Source organism: Haemaphysalis longicornis, unplaced genomic scaffold, assembly GCF_048455015.1.
Source record: "Haemaphysalis longicornis isolate Haplotype H1 unplaced genomic scaffold, Haemaphysalis longicornis Haplotype H1 scaffold_1, whole genome shotgun sequence".
NCBI classification, from domain to species: domain Eukaryota; kingdom Metazoa; phylum Arthropoda; class Arachnida; order Ixodida; family Ixodidae; genus Haemaphysalis; species Haemaphysalis longicornis.
In genome coordinates this window covers 200,838,376-200,858,961 of record NW_027526203.1, presented here as the reverse complement: position 1 = coordinate 200,858,961, position 20,586 = coordinate 200,838,376, and the positions used below count along the sequence as shown (strand labels likewise).

General features: G+C 45.8%; 1 protein-coding gene across 1 annotated transcript in view; it reads left to right on the top strand.

Moving 5' to 3' along the window:
- The window catches only part of LOC144141230 (nose resistant to fluoxetine protein 6-like), a 73,052-nt gene that overhangs the window by 25,717 nt on the left and 26,749 nt on the right, over positions 1 to 20,586 (top strand). Inside the window, exons 4-6 of the mRNA XM_077672790.1 lie at positions 10,212 to 10,299; positions 15,933 to 16,048; positions 16,252 to 16,431. Coding sequence (XP_077528916.1) covers positions 10,212 to 10,299; positions 15,933 to 16,048; positions 16,252 to 16,431 — 384 coding nt within the window. The remainder of the gene's footprint in view (positions 1 to 10,211; positions 10,300 to 15,932; positions 16,049 to 16,251; positions 16,432 to 20,586) is intronic.

Here is a 20,586-nt window from a genome sequence, read left to right as displayed (position 1 = left end):
ACGGAAGTGAGCATCAGACCGCATTACATTCCTTTTTAGCTGTTCCAGTGTTTCGCATCTCGCATCCATTGTACCCAGTGACGTAGTAGATAGCCTCACATTGCTGCCGTAAATTCAGCACTGCCAGCAGATCATCTGCGCTGCTGATGAGGCGATGCGGCTCACCGACTGGGAGCCTGACGTATCCGCAGCCACTCTTGTGCTACGCACACCTATAGCCATTCACTGCGGCCCAGTTTTTTGCGATTGCCAGAAGAACTTTGCTGTGGCGCGACATATTTTTCGCACCGTATATTTTCTGATCCTTTCAGCTTTTCTTGTTTTTCAACCAATTGTCACGGGCTGAGATTCTCGACAAATCAGGGCAAAAATTTGATTCTCCCCGCTGTATCACATGTTTCGTGACGTCAGCAGGGATTCATTAGAGGCTGGTACCTAAAACGTATGTTATATTTCGTATGCTCCCTGCAGGTGTTAACCAAAAGCTGCAGTTCAACAGGAACCGGAAGGCTGTAAGGTGGTGTGGTAATAAAATGCATTTGTGGTGATACACCATGTCCTGCACCAGAACATTTTGGTGTCAGGGTAACAAGAAAAAAATGAACAAAGAGGGAAGGAGGCTATGAGAAAATGCTCTTGGTTGTTGTCAGCCCTACTAGATGGCGGAGCGATGCCTCTCGGGGATCGCTCAGTTTACTTCTGATCGGACCTGTGCGAGCTTTGTTTTGTTAAGGTTCATAGTAATCGCTTTGTGAAACATCGAGTATAAGGTGACATACAGGGTCACGTAAATGGCAGTGCCGCTTATGCCAGGCAGGTGTCGGCTCGGAATATTGTCTGCACGGTAGACGGCGAGGTGTCGCAGCGTCGGCCGGCGCTAGTGCTGTATCGGTGCGACAGCCTGCATGTTTACGTGTTCATCCGAAACTTATGCTGCTTGCCCCACCATTCTTAATATATAAAAACAATATTCAATATAAATCAAGCAGAAATTGCGCGCTTTGCCAACTTAGAATATCTGTGTATTTGCATTTGTTTTTGCCGGCCTTAGCCAGCTATCCAAACAAGCCGTAATGCGTCCAAACTCTAACGCGGAAAAGTAGCTGCTCAGTAGTTGACATATTCTCTGATTTCCTTATTTTCTAGCTTATTTGAGAGAAGTTGGCGTTAAAAGTAGTGTCGGCGCTATTCGAACCAGCGAAACCTTCCTGTAAGGGTGATCAGCTCCTACGATGGTGACCAGCATGTAGCATGCGTGAAAAAATGTCACGCACATCAGGCACGCTGGGACCAAGTGAACTGAAAATGCGAGCCAAGTGAAATGCGAGCTGGACCAATGCGCGATATTCCTGATTTCACAAAGAATTGCCTGTCATTATTCATTATGAAGTGAATTGCCGCCTAATTGAATGAGTATAGTCACCCAGAACGAAATGTTTCAACCAACTACCACGCGCACCGCTTGTTGTTTCCTAATTTCAAGTTCCTCATCTGTACAAATTTCGAGGCCCGTTGTGTGCTACTCTCGGGTACTTGTGAGGACACTGTGTATATCCTAACTTCCTCATTCACACCCAGACAACGACGCAAAGGGTGCTTTTCGCTTCGCAACCGAGACTTGGTGTGGTGGAATATTTATAGGTGCATGGTTGCGATCAGAAACGGGCGTGGCAAGTATTACGCCAGCTGAGAAAAACGTAGCGAAAAGCAGCAGGACCAGGGGATTAGGATACTTGCGCTAGCCAGTGGATGGTGAGGCAAAAGCTGGAACCTCGAATATATTCATGGTTCAAAAACAACCGCATGGTACCGAACGTTCCCGTTTGCATTTTAGTGCGACACTATATTAGTCTACCTCAGCTGATTTGGCGGATGTAGACGCACAAACTCTTGGTGAAGACTTCCGCATTTTCCAGTTTATAACTCGCTTGCGGAAAGGTTAATACGCAGTAGAGGGAGGGGGAAATGCGGGTATGCGACGCCCCACTTTCAGCCTGAAGTCAAGCTTTGAGGAATAACATCGTCAGCCGCTACCCACAGCTTGACGTAGATTGAGTATTACATTGCTTGTCATGTCGCAAGACTCATCTTCAAGGTTATGAAAATAAAGAACGTTACGCGTAAAGTCGCGCTTTGAGGTCTAACATCGTCAAACGCTGCCCATTTATGAAAAAAACCTCATTGTACTTCAAGTTCCTGGCATAGGTACAGAAAAAAACTCATTCAAACTTAATCACATTTTTTTTCACGCTGTACTCACTCAAACTCAGACTCAAAATGCTCGTCTCTGTTCAAAATCCCACATACTCACTCCTCACATGCTCATTTGTAATCGTACTGACCTGTACTCGAACTCGTTAGCCGTCGCGAGTACTCGTACTCTATATGTACTCATATGCACTCAGCTCTTCTGTACTTACCTCTGCTCATATTCAATCTGTGCTCACTCGTACTCAACTTATCTGTACTCACTTGTACTTGTTCTCAATCTGTACTCACTTGTACTCGTACTCAACATGTACTCACTTGCACTCGTACTCAATGTGTACTCACTCGTACTCAACTCATCTTTACTCACTTGTACTTGCATTCAATCTGTATTCACAGTTACTCGTGTTCAAAAGTGTTTCTACTAATTTGTTCTCGCAATCAACCAGTTGTATTAACGCGCTGACTTGAGCGGAGCATGCGGAGTGAAGCCCCCATCCCTGCCCTTGCTTTCACTATTCGCCGCGAGCTCGACATGTAGGTGGCGACACCGTCGCGCTGCTAGTGTGGATGCTCCGCTGAGCGGCCCGTAAGAATGCACACTGTGGGCGCGCTTCGTGCTTTTTTCTCGCAGTATGTGCGCACGAAAGGTGCAAACAAGAGTGGTATGCTGTAGTTCGGTTACTCAACGTTCAATGTATAGCATGGAAGCGGCAGTCAGTTTTCATTACTACACCAAAAAAAGCGACGGCTCATCGGGAATCTCGAAATACAATGAACTTGTACGCTGTGGCTCGTAGCAAGCTCGATCTTTCCAGACTATGGCTTTGAGCCTTCAATAAAAGCATAAATAGAAACAAATCAGGAAGCCTCGATCTCTGAAATTCAGTTTACAAAGGCAATCTCAATCGCTTTCACTGGTAGCATGACGCATTCTTGCATTTGTGGGATGCCCAATGGTAGCACTACTTAACTGCCCCGAAATTCTTTCTAAGAGCTTACGATATTTTTGTGTGTTCAAAAGGCAACATAAAATTACTGAATTTTGATCAGCGCAGAGATATAAATGCAACCGCTCTAACGGGTCTTTTAAATGAAATTTTAGCGACTCTGAAGGAAGGGTTGATGAATAACGGTTTCAGATCACTTATTTACGGCTTTCGTCGCAAGTGAACTTGCGAATTGAATTGTCAACGCACGCAGTACAATCAACATCTCATGTTTAGCTAGGTTTTCGCAAAGTGACAAGCAGGTTTACAGTGTGCAAACCAAGCTTCTGGGACCTCACAGTGAGCACAAATTTTCTGTTACGGCTGCTCTGTAGACCATTTTCGTTCCTTTTAAAATCTAACAGGTGCCTGTAACAGCGAGATGTGTTTGCATTCTTGCGTATAAGGTCGCTTACGAACCCTAAAGATGGCAATAAATGAAGTTGCACTGCTGCAGATGTAGTAAGACATTTCCTTTTTATTTCTCGTTGCGAATCAGCGCAACGGGTTCCCGGTAACTACTTTGTTTTGTAAACTGAATATCGCCTTTGTCTTGGTATTTAATTCTTGAGGATTGGTTAAAAAATGAAATTCTGTGCATTTCTTTTTTTTTTTTCGGGAAGAGGGGGGGGGGGGTCCTGTCAACGTTGCAAGAGCAGAGAGAACAGAACGCATGTAACGCGAAAAGCCACACTATGGTTATCAGTATTACTTACAATCGAAACTACACTAGGCGTTGTATTCTGTAGCGGTGAAAAAGCAGTACTTTAACACGTATTTTCAAAATTTTAACCCCCTTTGGTCCGAGATTGTCCAGGAATTGTGGCTCGCCTTTTTCAAAAATGTATTGAAAGCAAGCATTGTGGGAAAAAAAAAATCAGCGAGTCAAGGCACACACCCCTCACACATGTGGGCAACAACGTGCATTATATTACGCGTTTTCTCCTCTTTCTTTAAACTTAGGTCCACCTTAAAAGAGGTTAAGATGTGACCATATTAGGCATTTGGTTATGCTGAGTGAGACACGTTTCTGGACAAGGTGATTTATGTCGGATTTGAAAATAATATATATGAAAATGACACACGAAATTACACATGACAGACGCAAACTCACAACGCAAACTCACAACTGCGTATAAACAACGACTGTCCAAAAATGGTATTTATTTTAGAAACATACGGGAAGGACACGATCACACAGGCGCTTGCTGTCCGGTAATGTATGGGCGATAGCTCAGGGGTCGTGTGCAGTGTAAATGTTTTTGTTTGTTTCTTCTTTCTATAAGGACACAGCGCAGTTTTACAAGGGTTTGGAATTTGCACGCGTATGCACAGGTCTTGTCGCTTCTTACCCGTTTCGCGTACTAAACTTTTATCCTTTAAATAATCACCACGCCACCTTCAAAAAGCACCCTTCGGCGTTCCCGAAACGGCAGACGACTGCACTCAACAATCGGAAAAGTGCAATGTGTGGAAGCAATGTTCACACTCAAGCGGTGACCACGGCGAAGATGTTTCGTGGAATTAAACCAGCGCATTAACCCTCAACGGCCGCTGATTATTGCGTTTCTAGAGGAAATGCGCACGCAGAGGTAACTATGTCATCGCTTACTGCCAAACGAGCACACATATTGGTTGTTTTGTCGTGTGCAGCACGCGTCTTGCGCCGCACGCAACGTGAAAAAGCAGACGACGCGAGAGCGCCATCCACACTAGGAGCGGTTCGTCCCGCCGCCGCCAGGGGCCGACTCTGTTCGCGCTCGGGGCGAATAGCAACCCCGTGGCGAGCAATTGTCGACAGTAGTAACCCCGCGAAAAAGGGAATACAGAGAACCGCAGTTACCCCCTTTACACCTCATTTTGCCTTCCTTAAGCATAAAGGGGTGCCCCGACACCGCATAACATGTAAGAATCGTGCAAGCACGGGGCGATTCGAGTGCGCGATCAAAACCACCATTTTGTACTCTCCAGTACTGCACTCATGAGTACGGTACTCGCGAATACCGTACTCGCGAGTACAGTGCTAACGAGTACTACTCGCAAGAATCGCGAGTGGACTACTCGCGAGTGCCTACTCGGAAGTACTGTACTCACAAGTATTGTACTCACAAATACTGTACTCACGAGTACATGGGGTCCCGTCTGACCTCCCTCGTCATCGTACTCACAGTTTTTGTCTTGACCTGTACCAACGTATCATCGTACTCATTCTTTTGTATAGGCCTGTACTCGCTCATCTTCGCACTCAATCGTGAGTTTGAGTACAAATGAGTGTACTCACAAGTGAGTAGGCCGACCTATGGCTCCCTGTGATGGTTTACGGCATAAAAGCTCCAGCGCATACCCGACAGTTTGTGCTGTTATTCTAATGAAGTGATACGCACCCAAAGTTCCACGTGCGCGCAGTTAGGCTGTAGACGGCGCATTATTACCGGAAATATCTGCTGGTTTGGACAGACGCTGCTGGGACATGCACCATGCAATCAATAAATAATCAATCAGTCATTTAAAGTGCACGCCCTAAGAGTATCGACCACAGAGAAATCCGTGACTGTACATTTAATCATGTATGCATATGAGCAAGCGTAACAAAATGTTACATACACATTGATGAGCACATACGCTCAAGGGGGTGTAGAGTAGGCTTTATAAGCAGGCACGTATGCTGCCTTCGCACGATATTCCGTACTTACAGTAGCTATATGGTATGTCAATTTTTATTGTCCCGTCTACGCGCAGTTCTTAAATTCTACCGATCGACCAGTAATTTCAGCACAATACAGCGTCAGCTAAGCAGTTTATGAGTGTTGTTTAAACAATTATAATGTCGCCAGCCTTCATATGTGCAGTCGATTGCCTGTGGGACGAAAAAAGTTACACCATCTTCTCGTGGGGAACCCTGATGAGGATGCGAAGCATCGTGGCGGTTCCGTTTGGTTCCATTGTGTTGCCGTTATGTTGAGTGATCTGGTTTTTACTAGCGCCAGAGGGAATTCCGCGTCCGGGTCCACACCGGTGGCAAAGGCACTCAAGTGCTGTTGTGTTACGGTGAGTAGGCGGTGGTTCTCGAGGCGCCGAAACTCGTCCATCATGTTCTTGTCGATGTTGTCTCTGTGGTAGAATCGGTAGTCTCCGTCAGCTATGGTGAGGTAAAGGTTGTTGACATTGGTGCACCGGCTGAGAGCAATGTACACGCCCTCCTCTTCGCAGCTTTGTCTTCTCGTTTTTCTTCTTCTTCGGCGGTTCCCCTACGGGAAGATGGCGACGGTGGTTGAACGCGAACCTATCTCGTGATGGATTCTTTGGTTGACCAATCCCTAGGGGATCCTGCCACAATCAGCGTCAGAGGCGCTGCGGACGGGGCTGGTTGAGCTGCAAGGCGCGTGGCGCTTCCCGCCACAGCTTTCCCACGGGAAATTCAGCATCCCCCTCTAAAGTTTTGAGTTCGTCGTTTCCGTTGACGTTCAGCTTCGCGTGCCTTCGTTGTATCAGCAGCTTCTTGACGTAGTTTGAATGAGTCAAGGACATAAGGCGCGTTCGTAGCACTTGCTCCTGTCCCAGATTTGTAGCGTAGTAGGAAGAGCACCGCGTACCTCCCGTTGCGGCCAGAGAGTCGTGGGATCGAAACCGGGCGCCGCTAACTATTTCTTTTTTTTATAGTGTAGTATCGCGGAGCTGTGGGTGTAAGGAGGAGAGTTGCGCATGCGCAGTGAGCGTGTGGACGGCACCGCCATCAACGACGCAGGACCAGGCGAGCCTAAGAAATGCTCCGCATTTAAAACATTTAGAAACAGACTCTGTTTTTTTTTCGCATAGACTAAACCGAAGCTCTTCGGTGTTTTATTTCGGGTTGTTAATGATGATTTGTCAACTTGACCGGCTTTCGGCAGCCGGCTGTTACGACTGTTGCTGCATTGTCATAACTTTTTTTACGCAAGGCACTCATCTTCTTGGAGTTACAGCTGACAGCAAGGCGTCCGGCTACAGCGCGCGTTTTCAGTTTGTTGTTATTGCTATTAGACCTGCTACATTCTTCTCATCTGCTGCATGTATACCCCTTCCACGTATTAAGGGACTTTGGTTTACTATGTTCACTTACAAGTGCACGATTGAATGACGTGCCATGATATTTTTCTTTAGCCCGTAGTTCAGCGAAATGCGTCGTATTAAGCTGAACAAGAAGCGTTATCTGTTGCGCATCCTCGATCTTTGCTGCAATCGTTCACTTCACATGGCCTAACCGCTATTTTAGCTCTAAAATTAAGTTTTATCTCCGTGGAACAAGAAAGAGGCACGCTGTTTGTAGAGACGACGTTTGCTAGGGAATTACTAGAACATTGTGCAAGGAAATGCGCCAAATTGGAGTGTAGTAGTGATCTTATTACAACATGAGCAACTGGACAGCTGCGAGATAAAACTATCCCGTTAGTGTTTACCAAGGCAGAGATAAACAAACATCTAGTCTGCAAATTATGCTTACGGCATACCGCCCCTGACACGGCATACCGCTCCTCTGCTCCCCGCTCCCAACCCTCACGCTCTTCCCCTACCCTCGCTCCTCTCACGATGAATTCAAGATTGGCTCGTTCAATACAATTCAATTTTCCCGTCTTCGCACTCCTTTTTCATTTCATTTTATTCTTTGAATACCCCTTTCGGGGCATTACATAAGGGGTGGTAGATAAAAAACTGAGCGGAAAACAATCGCTTGTCCTACGGTGAAAGGTGATTAGTGATGCTGTTTATGAAGGTGCGAAGTACAAGTAATTGCAGGAATGTCGCCTGAAAGGCCATTCCAGGCAGGTGCTTTGCGAGGACAAAATGATGTAGAAAAAGCAACGGTGCTGTGCACGTGGGTGTACGACATTAAGGGGATGACCAGTGCGTTGAGAGATGTGCGCTGCGGGAACAAAATAACGTGGCATGCACATCGAGCTGTAGAAAAACTTATGAAATAAGGAAAGGCTGGCGATACGTCGCCGAAAGGAAATAAAGGGTAGTTCGGTTTCTGCTTTTAATGACGATACACTTACGTCATAGGAGTACAAACTATGGATGAACCTAGCGGCACGGTTTTGAAGAGACTCAAGGGCGTCTTGAAGATAGAGATGTTGCGGGCTCCAGATTGGGGAAGCCTATTCCAGTTTAGTTCTTCCAAGGCTTTTGTAGGCTAATAATTTTACAGTTCTAGGTGCGTTACGTAGATGGCGTCGCAAGAATCCTAGCGCTTTATTTGCCGATGATATGATGTTTGTGATATGCAAACCCCATGAAAGATCGTTGCCGAATGTGACTCCCAGATATTTAAATGAACTAACCGTTTCAGCTGGAATGTCGCTGATAGCATAATGAAAAACAAGTGGAGAGAGGCGGCGGCTTAAAGACAAGGCATTGCATTTGTGAGAGGTTGTTGTTATTTATTCGTTTATTTAATAGCCTCAAGGCTTAGTGGACACTAAGCGGGTCCGATCTATATCCAGGAAACTAAGTTGGCCTCCCGGGTATAGTCCAGTAGGGAACGGTAGGCAGGACCATGGAGCCACCGATGGTAATGCGTTTCTTGCTGCAAATTTAGGCCTGCTGCCATCAAACATTTCCTTCGAATGTCCTTAGTTCCAGGGCACGTCCATATTAGGTGGTGAAGGTCTGCCGGAACCGTTTCCTCCCAGCAGGTTGGACATTTGACATGTCCTCGGTAGTCCCCTTTCCATCCACTCGTGCGGGCAGGAGTAAGAGCCACGCCCAGTCGGATCCTTCGTAGTACAACCTCCTCCATCCTGGTCCTTCGTTTCTTGTTCTACCTGGAACAGCCCCAGCGGGAGCTCTGTTATCTTAACTGCGCAGCTGTTCTAGGCTGGCCCTGGCGACAGTCTCTACGGGTATCGTGTCACGCTCTCTCTGGAGCAGGTTTCTCCTCCGCACAAAAACTGGTTCCCAGCATAGTAAAAATTCATTAAAAATAAAACAAGGTCCTATGGCCTTCATATTTTCGTATAAAGTGGCTCATATTCCCCAAAAAATGTCTTCCCAGCAATGCAGTTTGGTTTAGAGGTGAAACCGACTTTAAAAGAATTGGTGTAAGTTTGATTTTTGTAAGCTGGCCTTCTTACATTGCCTGTTCCGCAGTGAAGCACGGCCATCTACGGAGGGAGTATCGTCACAGAAAATGGTTCTTAGTCCTGTTCTATAGAAAATATCCCGAAAAAAATTATAAATGAAAATTAGCCTATAAGACGACTTTACCATTACGCCGACTTTCAGTTACTCGTCATGATTCGTTCACGGTGGAGTTGTAACCATTGCAGAAGTCCTGTCTGCTATGAGTACATGGGCATTTACGGAGGGAGCATTGTTACAGAAGACGGCTGTAAGTGGTGTTTTACTGGAACTAGACGGAAGCAAATTATATGTCAATTAACCCCTAAGACGACTCAACACTACGCACCACAGCTTCGCTGTTCATCCTTCTCCACAGTGTAGAAGAGCACTCAAATTTTGTGCTTACCTTTATCTCGCACGTCCTGGAGCCACTCTGTGTCATTTTTAACGCGTTGTTTGTTTTCACTTGCTAGCGCAAAAGACGCTCAAAGTGCATTGTTAACGAAACGAACGCGGGTACTCCCGATTATGTGCTTACATTTTGACTCAAATGTTTCTGAGGTTTTCTTGTAGAAATTAATCGGGGCATGTATCACACGCCCGCAGTTTCAGTAGTTTGGAATGGTTTTGCCAATATATACTTCTTTCTGGCGGATGGTTTCAAGTTTGGCCGAAACGTTGAATGGAGCCCCAGACAAACATAAGAACAGACAGATATCGTCTGTAAAAGTCTACACATGGTTTAATTACTATTTATCGCTAAGCGTTCCATTATCATTCTCGGTGCTCAGCAACTCCAGTAAATGAAAGAGCTTAGCTCTACCCCTCTCATAAAGATTTGTCCTTCCTCTTCAATTTTTTTCCAGTTCATTGGTCTTGTAACCACATTCAAATCATGTGCCTTTCTCTTTCTAGTTTTAAAGGGCTTTGGCATCCAGCTCAAAGCTAAGTGGTGTGCGATGGACGAGCCAGTCAGGCTTGACCGACGGCAAACTGTGATACTGTAAGTACCGAACAATATACCCTCGGGCACAACCATTTATCATTGCACCAGCTTGTAGACATTCGGCCGCATAGGAAGCGAGAGGCGTCCTTAGTACGTCTATCTACGAGAGCTCCAGAGCTCCATTCACACATAAGTATTAGGGAAATTAGGTACAAACTATACTCGAAATGTATTGGTTCATTTGTGGAGCAGAGTTTTGTTTCTGGAGCCGGTAGAGGTGGAACCCATGACATCTCACGTGCATAAATCATACGCCTATGCGAACCCTGTTTTCCTGTGGTTCCTTTGTGTTTAGAAAATTCATGATACCAGAACTCGTGCTTATTAGACTCCTGAACGAGGCTCACATACCATGGCTGTACCATGTATGTACAATCTACCTGGGCCGTGCACGAGGATCTTCTAGTTCACTGTAGCCAAGTTGTCAATCGCACGTAATTTTTTTAATTCCCTAACCATTTTCTAATGTTCTCTCAAACGGATTAGAGCCCATAGCCTATAAAAAGTTGCTCTTAATTCGAGCCATAGTTGTCTTCAAGTTGGTAGTCCACACTTCTCTTTTCGGTTTCATTTCACGGCAGCCACCAGTCGTACAGGCCCCACTTGTGAAATCACTGCGTAAGTCGGGGAAAGTCTCTTCGCTGCTTACCGCTCGTCTGTTTTCTTTTTATAGAGAATGCGTTAGTGCAGTTTACTCCGGCGTCTTAGATCATCCGGGAGTTCGCCATCCGGGCGAGGGGTCATAATAGCTGCCATCATAAGTCTAAGTTAATGGCTCTTTGGAAGCAGTTCGTGGCTGATTCATCCATTCGTCACTAACATATGTGAGAGCCGGACTGAGGAGGAAAGTCATAATCAACTTCTCTGAACCACCATGGTGCACCATTTCCCTCTAATTTTCTAGCTTAGCTAAAAAGAGCGTGCGCTCATTTCGCGTGGTTCGTGGTTTCGACATGGGTGTTGTTCAAATTAGGCAAGCTTGCATTTTGTCTTTGTGGTCGGTTTAAAGAAGTTATGCCTCATTTGCTGCTGAAAAAATTCTGCAGAAATTCACAGAATTATCTACTAATGCGTGGCATTCTTATGCCGCCTGTCTTGAGTGTGAGGTTTTTCCAGACAAATTTTTTGTTTTTTCTAAATCCTGCCCGACCAATTATCTCCAATTACGCTATTATAACAATCACAGGTGAAACTTTCGCGAAATCTTCAATATTGTGAAAATGCCACGCGTTATACGTTATGCCATTTTCTATCATTTTTAATATTTTTCTTATTTTTTAGTTTTTCAAAATTTCCCCGACCAATCTCTATTTACCCAGTTATAACGATTAAACGTGAAACTTCACGAAATCTGCATTATTGTCGAAATGCCATGTGGTATACGTTTTGATATTATCCGTAATATTTTATATTTTTGCTATTTTTATTTTTTCAAAATTTCGTTCGACCAATTATCTCCATTTACATTATTCTAACGATTACATTTGGAACTTTCGCGAAATCTGCATTATTATGGAAATTCAGGGCGTTACACGCTCCTGGCTGAGGGGGTACTCGGCAAAGAATGCTACGCATTAAAACGTCCCCGCCAATCACAGACCCCTATTTTTTAGTGTCGTTGAATTCCGACAGCTATCCGAATGACGTTGCAGAGGGGGGGGGGGGGAACCCCTTAATCAGATACTTTCCTGAGAGACTTTGTGTATGCTGGATGAAATGAACCTGCGGGCGGAAAACCGACCCAAGAAACCGCTGGCACTGCGCGAGTGGTTAGCGGATGCCTTGTATGACGCCTTTCCCACATGGGGCGACGGCCCCTTGGTGCCAGACACTGCTGCAGGTTATAGCTCACCGTACGTTGGTAACGAACAGCTTTGGAATGTGGCCAATTGTTGCATTCAAGAACGTGCTAAACATCTTAATATGCACCTAGAGAAGAAGCATCTACCGTAGGTCGACAATGAAAAGAAGCGAAAGTCCACGAGTGCCTATTCAGGAACAGGGAATGGAACACAGCGCATGTCTAGCAGAAAGAAAAGAGTCCTTTCAAACGTTGAGTTTAAGGGGCACTTCAGCATGGCTTCTTTTCCTCCGTTCTTTGGAACACTGCGAACGCTATCCCAGAATGGCACTCCATTATTTGCCTGATACAGCCGATATCAATTTTCGTGTGATATTTTTCTTATATTTTCTTAACAGCAATTATAACATTTTTTATCGCTGTAACTGAAAGCAAGACAGCCATTAGCTGCGAGGCTATTTGTGGGATGTCGCATTACTGCACAAAGTGTGCGCAGACTGTAAAGAGCCCCATGAAACGAAGAAAACCTTTTGAACAAGTCTAAAAATTAGCTTGGATGCAGCAGTTATACTTGGCTCGGATATTTCGTGGCCGTCTAATCTAAGGGTTGCCCGTGCAAAGTTTTTATGTCTTGGAAGCGATTAGGATATGGAAATAAGTTTTAAAAAGTGTTTCATGGGCTAATTTAAACAGCCGAAGCCACTCATGGGCAATTAAAGGAGCCATGAAGAGAAAACACAAGTTTGGTTCATTCGAAAGATTGCCTCGTTAGAACCATAACGACACCACTTATAACGCAAACTTCGCTCAAATAAGCTACATAATTAGGAAAAACGGGAATGGTCATGCGACCCACCAGCTCATTTCCCGCAACAGAACCTATGCCGTCACATGGGCTAAGCTCTGCGATTGGCGGAGGCCGGCAAAAGCAAACGCATGTTAGGCAGGGCTTACAGTTTGCATAACGAGCTAAATGCCCGTGAAACATACTGCACATTCTTTTTATGACAAAGAACGGTGGAGTAAACGGTTGAAGTTCCGAACGAACACGCAAGCGTGTGCGCCAATGCGTACGAAACAACCGCCTGGCCGAGCTCGACATCTCGCCGTCGCGCAGACGAATTTTCGGGTTCGAGGCGCTCTGACCTTGGAGGAAAAATGCCGTAAACACCGCGCATTGACGCTCGTATCTTTCTGGTCGAAGCAGAGAGCTCGCGCGAACGGCTTTCCATACACGACACCGGCCAACTGGCATAAGCGATACTGCTACTGAAGTTGAACTATTATTAACCGTAATAAAAATACGGCACATACGTACCAGTCTGTATTCGTCCGTGGCGACGGTGCTGACGAGGCAGCGGTGCCGACGGCAGGGCGTTCGTCTGTTGTGGCTATCGCGGAATGGTCGCTTTCCCGTCCACCGCGTATCCCACAACTCTTGCCGCTCGTGCACTTAGAAGCGTTGAGCGTTCAAGTGGTGTGAGGTTGTTAAATGCAAGCCCGAGCTCCTCGGCGAGAGTTTTGTTCTCCGGATCAGGCGATTCCATGACTAGGGCTGCGGGTGCACTAGGTTTTACTAGCATTTTTAAAATGGCCGCCGTCTCGGTCGACTCCCGCGTGTGGGTGCTATATGGAGTCGACATACTAAGTATCTGTTTCATGGACCGGCCCGTGTGACACCATTGCTCACGTCACCAAATGTGCAATCTTAGCGGGAGATTTAAAATTTTGGCTTAAATTGCCTTATTTCTCAGTGAATAAAGCATCATTTGCTTCCGGGAAAGCGCTTGGGGTACTATGAAACACCTAATCTTTCGAATAAAACAAACTTTTGTTTTCTCTTCATGGCTCCTTTAAGCTCACCGTATACTTTAAACCATTGTGCTTTATGTTAACACAAGCATTTTCTAAATGCGGTTGCACCAAAACATGTGCCCCCATTCCGAAAAAAATCTAACGCCCCTTTCAGGAAGATAGATGGTTGATACGCGAAGCTTTCTCCGATACAAATGCGAAGTCAACAATCCAATCAGCCAAATTCAAAATCTACGTCAACGCTAAGCTACGCGAAAGTGATGATGTCATTTTGTATCTATTAGCCTGTCATCGGGTCACCTGAATGTGCTAATTCAGTTAGCTAAGCATTGTCGTTCATTAGGGCTTCCCGTTGGTTAAGCGTGTGGTGTGATCAACGTGCGCCTGTTAGATAATGTTTTCATCATCGTCATCATCATCATCATCATCATCGCTCAACGGTATGACGTTAAACTGCATTCGTTTACAACAATGGTGCCCGTCATGCATGTAAAGACATCCCATTGTTCATGCGGTGTGATTGATGTGCCCTTTGTGGAAACCGATTGTGTACAATTGAATTTCCTGCAGTAAGGTTGGCTTCTTTGCAGTACATATTTTGCGACACCGCCACAAGTGCGATACAAGGCTTCGCTTTGATAACCAGGACCTCATTTGTGTCAACAGAAACGTGGCGTTTTATGACCGACAGGATGACGTAGACGAATAGAAAGCGGAACGAGCGGAAAAGCCCGCTCCAGAGAGCAATGCTGACGCAGCTAGACATCGGAAAAGCTTACGAATCTGTTCTCGCATCTATGCAATTTTCTGCAAAATCTGGTATGTTTAAAAAAGAGAAAAATATTGCTGAAGATTTCACGCAGTACACATCGTTCGTACTTATGTTAAGGATTATTAAAGGTTCCAGAGTAAGACATAATCTGAGGTGAGGCCACCAGAAGTGACATCCACGAAGTGGCGGGTACGCATGACCGATCACTATTGGATACCACCTCCTTCAGAGCCAGGGTGGTCAACCATACCGTGAAAATAAGACGCCGAGCAATACGCCCCCCTATACGCGAAAACACTTCCGCCAATTTTCTCCCAAGTGGGCAACATACAAGCTGCTGTGCAAATGGTTTTCCGCCACTTTGAATGCGCACAACCTGAAAAGGGGCGTCTATAGCCCTACAGGAAGTTTAGCATCGAAACTGTCGTGCTCCAGAGAGGTTCGGTAAAGTACGCAGACGAGTAGCTAGATGCAAATGTAGCTTCTTTACACCATAAGGAAGACTTCCCTGCTTCTTTACCTTATGCCCTACGTTATTCCAGTGGGTGTTTTTTTACCTCCAGAGATATTTTGTTTTGGTTCCCTGTCTCGGTCGTCTTTTAAACTTGGTAACTCTTCCCCAGGGCAGTGAGCGAAAAGGTTGTGGAATGTCCTACAGTCATTCGAATTGCTCGGAAGAAACAATTTACAAACGGGCTAAAAAGTAAAGCACGGGTGAGGAAGTAGGGGAATCGAAAATGGGTATAATGCGTACAGACGTGTAGTGCTACCCGATAGGCGCGCTTCGAACGAGCGAGTGAAACGAACACCACTACTGTTTACTTTTGTGAATCGGTGACTCGCGCGTTGAACTCAAACGGCCGGAAATAAGCAGCAGGCATTACAGTAACGTCTTTACTGCTTTCCATTCTTGTTCTTCGTTCTCTCGCGCCTACCATCTTGCTCTAGTTCTGTTGGACCTCAAAACAAGGTTGCGGCCTTATTTTTAGCGCAGCCACCAAAGCTTGTCGACTCAAACTGCTTTTACATTTTCTTTTACCTCGCATCATAACGAGTCAGAGGCGCCCACCCTAGGGGAAATTCCCCAGTAAATAAAACAAAAAGTCATGACTGAATGACCATATAAATAAAGCACGGCACATGCAAAAAATCCCTTTTCATGTGACGCGTTGTCTGCCTTGACGAATGTGAGTGCTTGAGTTCCGCTTTCCCAAACTTTATTGCGCGTACTTTCAATTCTAGGTGCATTTTTGGAGTGTGGGTGTCATTCGTTCTCTTTGGCACCGCCTACGACATCTACAAAACTGTGGCTCAGCCGGGAGAGGACATCGATTCTGCAAAGAAAACGACGATTACCGGTTAGTCACGCCTCCACGGCAGTTTCAAAGGCGTTGAGGTCAAGAGCGGAAAATATGCTACCTAATATAGCGATAAAACACAATTATTTCGAACCCTCAGTGCTTAATATATTTCCGCATCACCCTCTGGTAGCTTAACGTGTTGACTTGCAAAAATAGTTCGCATAAGGCTAATCAGTCTTTGTCTGCATCCACTTCCCCAGGGTACATATCCAAGGCGGTGGAGGCATTTTCCTTGAGAAGGGCAATGAAGAAGCTCATCGATATGCCCAACTGGGATGACTACTCCAACGAGCTCGGATTCATTCACGGATTCCGTGTCTTGTCCGCCACGTGGGTTGTTCTAGGGCACAGCTACATTATGCGAGATCCCCACATCAATTGTAAGTAACGCGCGGAACTCACTCTGAAAAAAAAAAGATCCAATCATCTCCGCTTACGCTTATGTAATTTACCTCCTCATCGACATTAGCAGTGAACAACTTCCAAATATACTTATTTACGGTTGGCTATTTCGCCGTGGCAGCGTGGCGTAGAGGTAGAACACCCGCCTCGCGTGCAGAAGGACCGTGGTTCGAATACCGGTGCCGGACAAGTCCCACCGGATATACAAAAAAAAATCCGCGTATGATATAATTGCACAAAGGGGCTTGGGGTGCGGCCTGACCCCGGCGACCATTGCCGGTAATGCACTCCCTCACCAGAGCAGGATTGGCCACCCTGGTGTAGTAACGGCCACAACCTCCCATGAATACGCCAACTAACCCTCGGCCCTCAGTCCCCAGCGGCTGCGAAGCAACTGACCACGGCGGCGGTCAGACCTGTGACGCAGCAGAGGGTGCGAAGAATCCCTGGATCCGGACAGGCCGCCAATGGAATCTGAACCTGGCAACGTTTAACGCACGAACCTTATCTAGCGAAGCAAGTCTCGAGGTGTTGTTCGAGGAACTAGAGGGCATTAAATGGGATGTAATTGGGCTTAGCGAGGTTAGGAGGGCAGGCGAAGCCTTTACGGGGCTGAAAAATGGACACGTCCTATGTTACCGTGGTCTAGAGGACAGAAGAGAACTGGGAGTGGGATTTCTAGTCAATAAAAGCATAGCTGGCAACATAGACGAATACTACTATAGCATTAACGAACGGGCAGCAGGTCTTGTAATTAGGCTCAATAAGAGGCACAAGCTCAAGGTGGTACAGGGCTACGCGCCCACATCCAGCTACGACGACCAAGTAGTGGAACGCTTCTATGAAGATTTGGAATCGGCAATGGCTAAAGTAAAAACACAGTATACCGTAGTTATGGGGGACTTTAATGCTAAAGTAGGCAAGAATCAGGCTGGAGACAAGGCAGTTGGGAACTTTGGTCTGGGCTGTAGAAATAGCAGGGGGGACCTACTAGTTGAGTTTGCAGAACGGAATAACCTCCGCATAATGAATACCTTCTTCTGTAAACGGGAGAGTCGGAAGTGGACCTGGAGGAGCCCGAATGGGGGGCACAAAAATGAAATAGACTTCATATTATGCGATAACCCTGGCGTCGTGCAGGATGTGGAAGTGCTCGGAAGGGTAAGGTGTAGTGACCACCGTATGGTAAGATCTCGAATTAGGCTAGATCTGTGGAGGGACCGCAACAAGCTAGTACGAAAGAAGCCGATAAATGAGCTAACAGTAAGACGTAAAGTAGAAGAATTCAGGATCGCGCTGCAGAACCGATATTCCACCCTTAACGAGGAAGCCGAGCTTACGACACAGGAAGCCAGCGACAACCTTTCACGCATTATCACGGAGTGTGCACTAGAAGTCGGGGGCACTATGGATAGACAGGATACTGGTAAACTTTCACAGGAGACGAAAGATCTAATCAGGAAACGGCAAACCATGAGAATCTCTACCGCAGCTGACAGAATAGAACTAGCCGAGCTCTCGAAGTTAATCAATAAGCGCAAGACAGCTGACATACGGAAGTATAATATGGAGAGGATCGAATACGCTGTAAAGAACGGAGGTAGCCTGAAAGCAGTGAAGAGACGTCTTGGCGTGGGGAAAAAACAGATGTATGCACTTAAGGATAAGCAAGGCAATGTCATCACAAATAGGGATAAAATAGTCACAGTGGCCGAGGAGTTCTATAGGGATCTGTACAGTAGCCGGGACATACAGGATAATGCCGAACTAGACAGCAGTTCAGAGGAGGCAGACATCCCACCAGTAACGACCGAAGAAGTAAGGAAGGCTTTGAAAGAAATGAAAGGGGGCAAAGCACCTGGTGAGGATCAGATAACAGCAGACCTCTTGAAGGATGGCGGAGAAATTGTACTTGAAAAACTGGCAAACCTGTATACGCAATGCCTAATGACCGCAATGGTACCGGAATCTTGGAAGAACGCGAACATCATCCTAATCCATAAGAAAGGCGATATGAAGGACTTGAAAAATTACAGGCCGATCAGCTTACTGTCAGTCGTCTACAAGGTATTTACCAAGGTAATTGCTAACCGAATCTCTGCAACCTTAGATTTCAGTCAACCTAAAGAACAAGCAGGGTTCCGTAAAGGTTATTCAACAATGGACCATATTCACACGATCAATCAGGTAATAGAGAAGTGCGCTGAGTATACTGAACCCCTATATATAGCCTTCATAGATTACGAGAAAGCATTTGACTCGGTCGAAACCCTAGCAGTCATTCAGGCATTACGGAACCAGGGGGTAGATGAGCATTATGTAAGAATACTAGAGGATATCTACAGTGGGTCTACAGCTACCATCATCCTCCATAGGGAGAGCAGTAAAATATCTATAAGGAAGGGTGTCAGACAAGGAGACACAATCTCTCCAATGTTATTCACAGCATGCTTACAAGAAGTATTCAGAACGTTGGATTGGGAACAGGTGGGAGTAAGGGTTAATGGAGAATACCTCAGTAACCTCAGATTTGCTGATGACGTTGCCTTGCTAAGTAACTCGGGGGACGAATTGCAAAGCATGCTTTCCGCACTGGGCGAACAGAGTAGAACCGTGGGCCTGAAAATTAATATGCAGAAAACTAAAATAATGATCAATAACCTCGGGACAGCACAGCAGTTTGAGATAGGTGGCGAGGCAGTGGAAGTGGTAAGCGAATATATCTACTTAGGCCAAGTTGTGACCCCGGATCCCAACCATGAGGCAGACATAATTAGAAGGATCAGAATGGGGTGGGGTGCATATGGCAGACATTCTCAGATAATGAATAGCAGCCTACCATTGTCGCTGAAGAAGAAAGTGTATGACAGCTGCATCTTACCGGTACTCACCTACGGGGCAGAAACTTGGAGGCTCACTAAGAGGGTTCAACTTAAATTGAGAACGACTCAGCGGGCAATGGAGCGGAAAATGATAGGTGTAACATTAAGGGACAAGAAGAGAGCGGAGTGGGTCAGAGAGCAAACTGGTGTTGAAGACATATTAGTAGAAATTAAGAAGAAGAAATGGACGTGGGCAGGGCATGTAATGCGAAGGCAAGATAACCGCTGGTCATTAAGGGTAACAGAGTGGATCCCTAGAGAAGGCAAGCGTTGCAGGGGGCGGCAGAAAGTTAGATGGGCAGATGAGATCAAGAAGTTTGCGGGGATAAATTGGTCACGGTTGGCACAGGACCGAGGTAATTGGAGAATAATGGGAGAGGCCTTTGCCCTGCAGTGGGCGTAGATAGGCTGGTGATGATGATGATGATGATGATGATGATGATTTCGCCAAATAAGGAGCGCACACGGAAAGTAGTTGGCGGAGAAAGAGAAGGAGGAGGACAAATGAGGTGGTGAATGGGTGGGGACCTTGCAAAGAAAAGATGGTGAGTAAACCCTGGACGTGTAGTGCGCTTTCTGGTTACGCAAACTGTTTACACAAACATTTTTTTAGTATTCTTACCATTAGACAGAGGGAATTATCGCTAAGGCGCAGCGTCTTCTATTAAAATCCGTCGCTCTCCCCATCCTGTGTGCCACTTTCCTGGTCCTCACTGCGCTAAGCCCTCTTATAAATAACAAAAACTATAGGAAAGATTATGTACATGTGTGTTCGCGAGGCTCTACAAACCTCAACTTCATCATCATCATCAAAACAAATTCAGTACGCTCGGAGTGCAATGAAGTGAAGACTATAGTCCTATGTGCACACGCACGCACGCATGCATGTATATATGTATGTATGTATGTATGTATGTATGTATGTATGTATGTTTGCATGTATGTATGTATGTATGTATGTATGTATGTATGTATGTATGTATGTATGTATGTATGTTTGTTTGTTTGTTTGTTTGTTTGTATGTATGTATGTAAGAAAACAAAACTTCGAACAAGGTAGCGACCACGATTGTTGCCAATGTTTCAGCAGAAACTTGCCTTCGTCAGGCAAGTCTCAGGTCTCTTCCAAGTTTTTTTGCTCCCTGTATGTGTGTATATATGTATGTATGTATGTATGTTGATTGATTGTAGCGTTTAACGCGCCGACGCAACGCAGGCGATGAGGAGCGCCGTAGTGGAGGGCTCCGGATT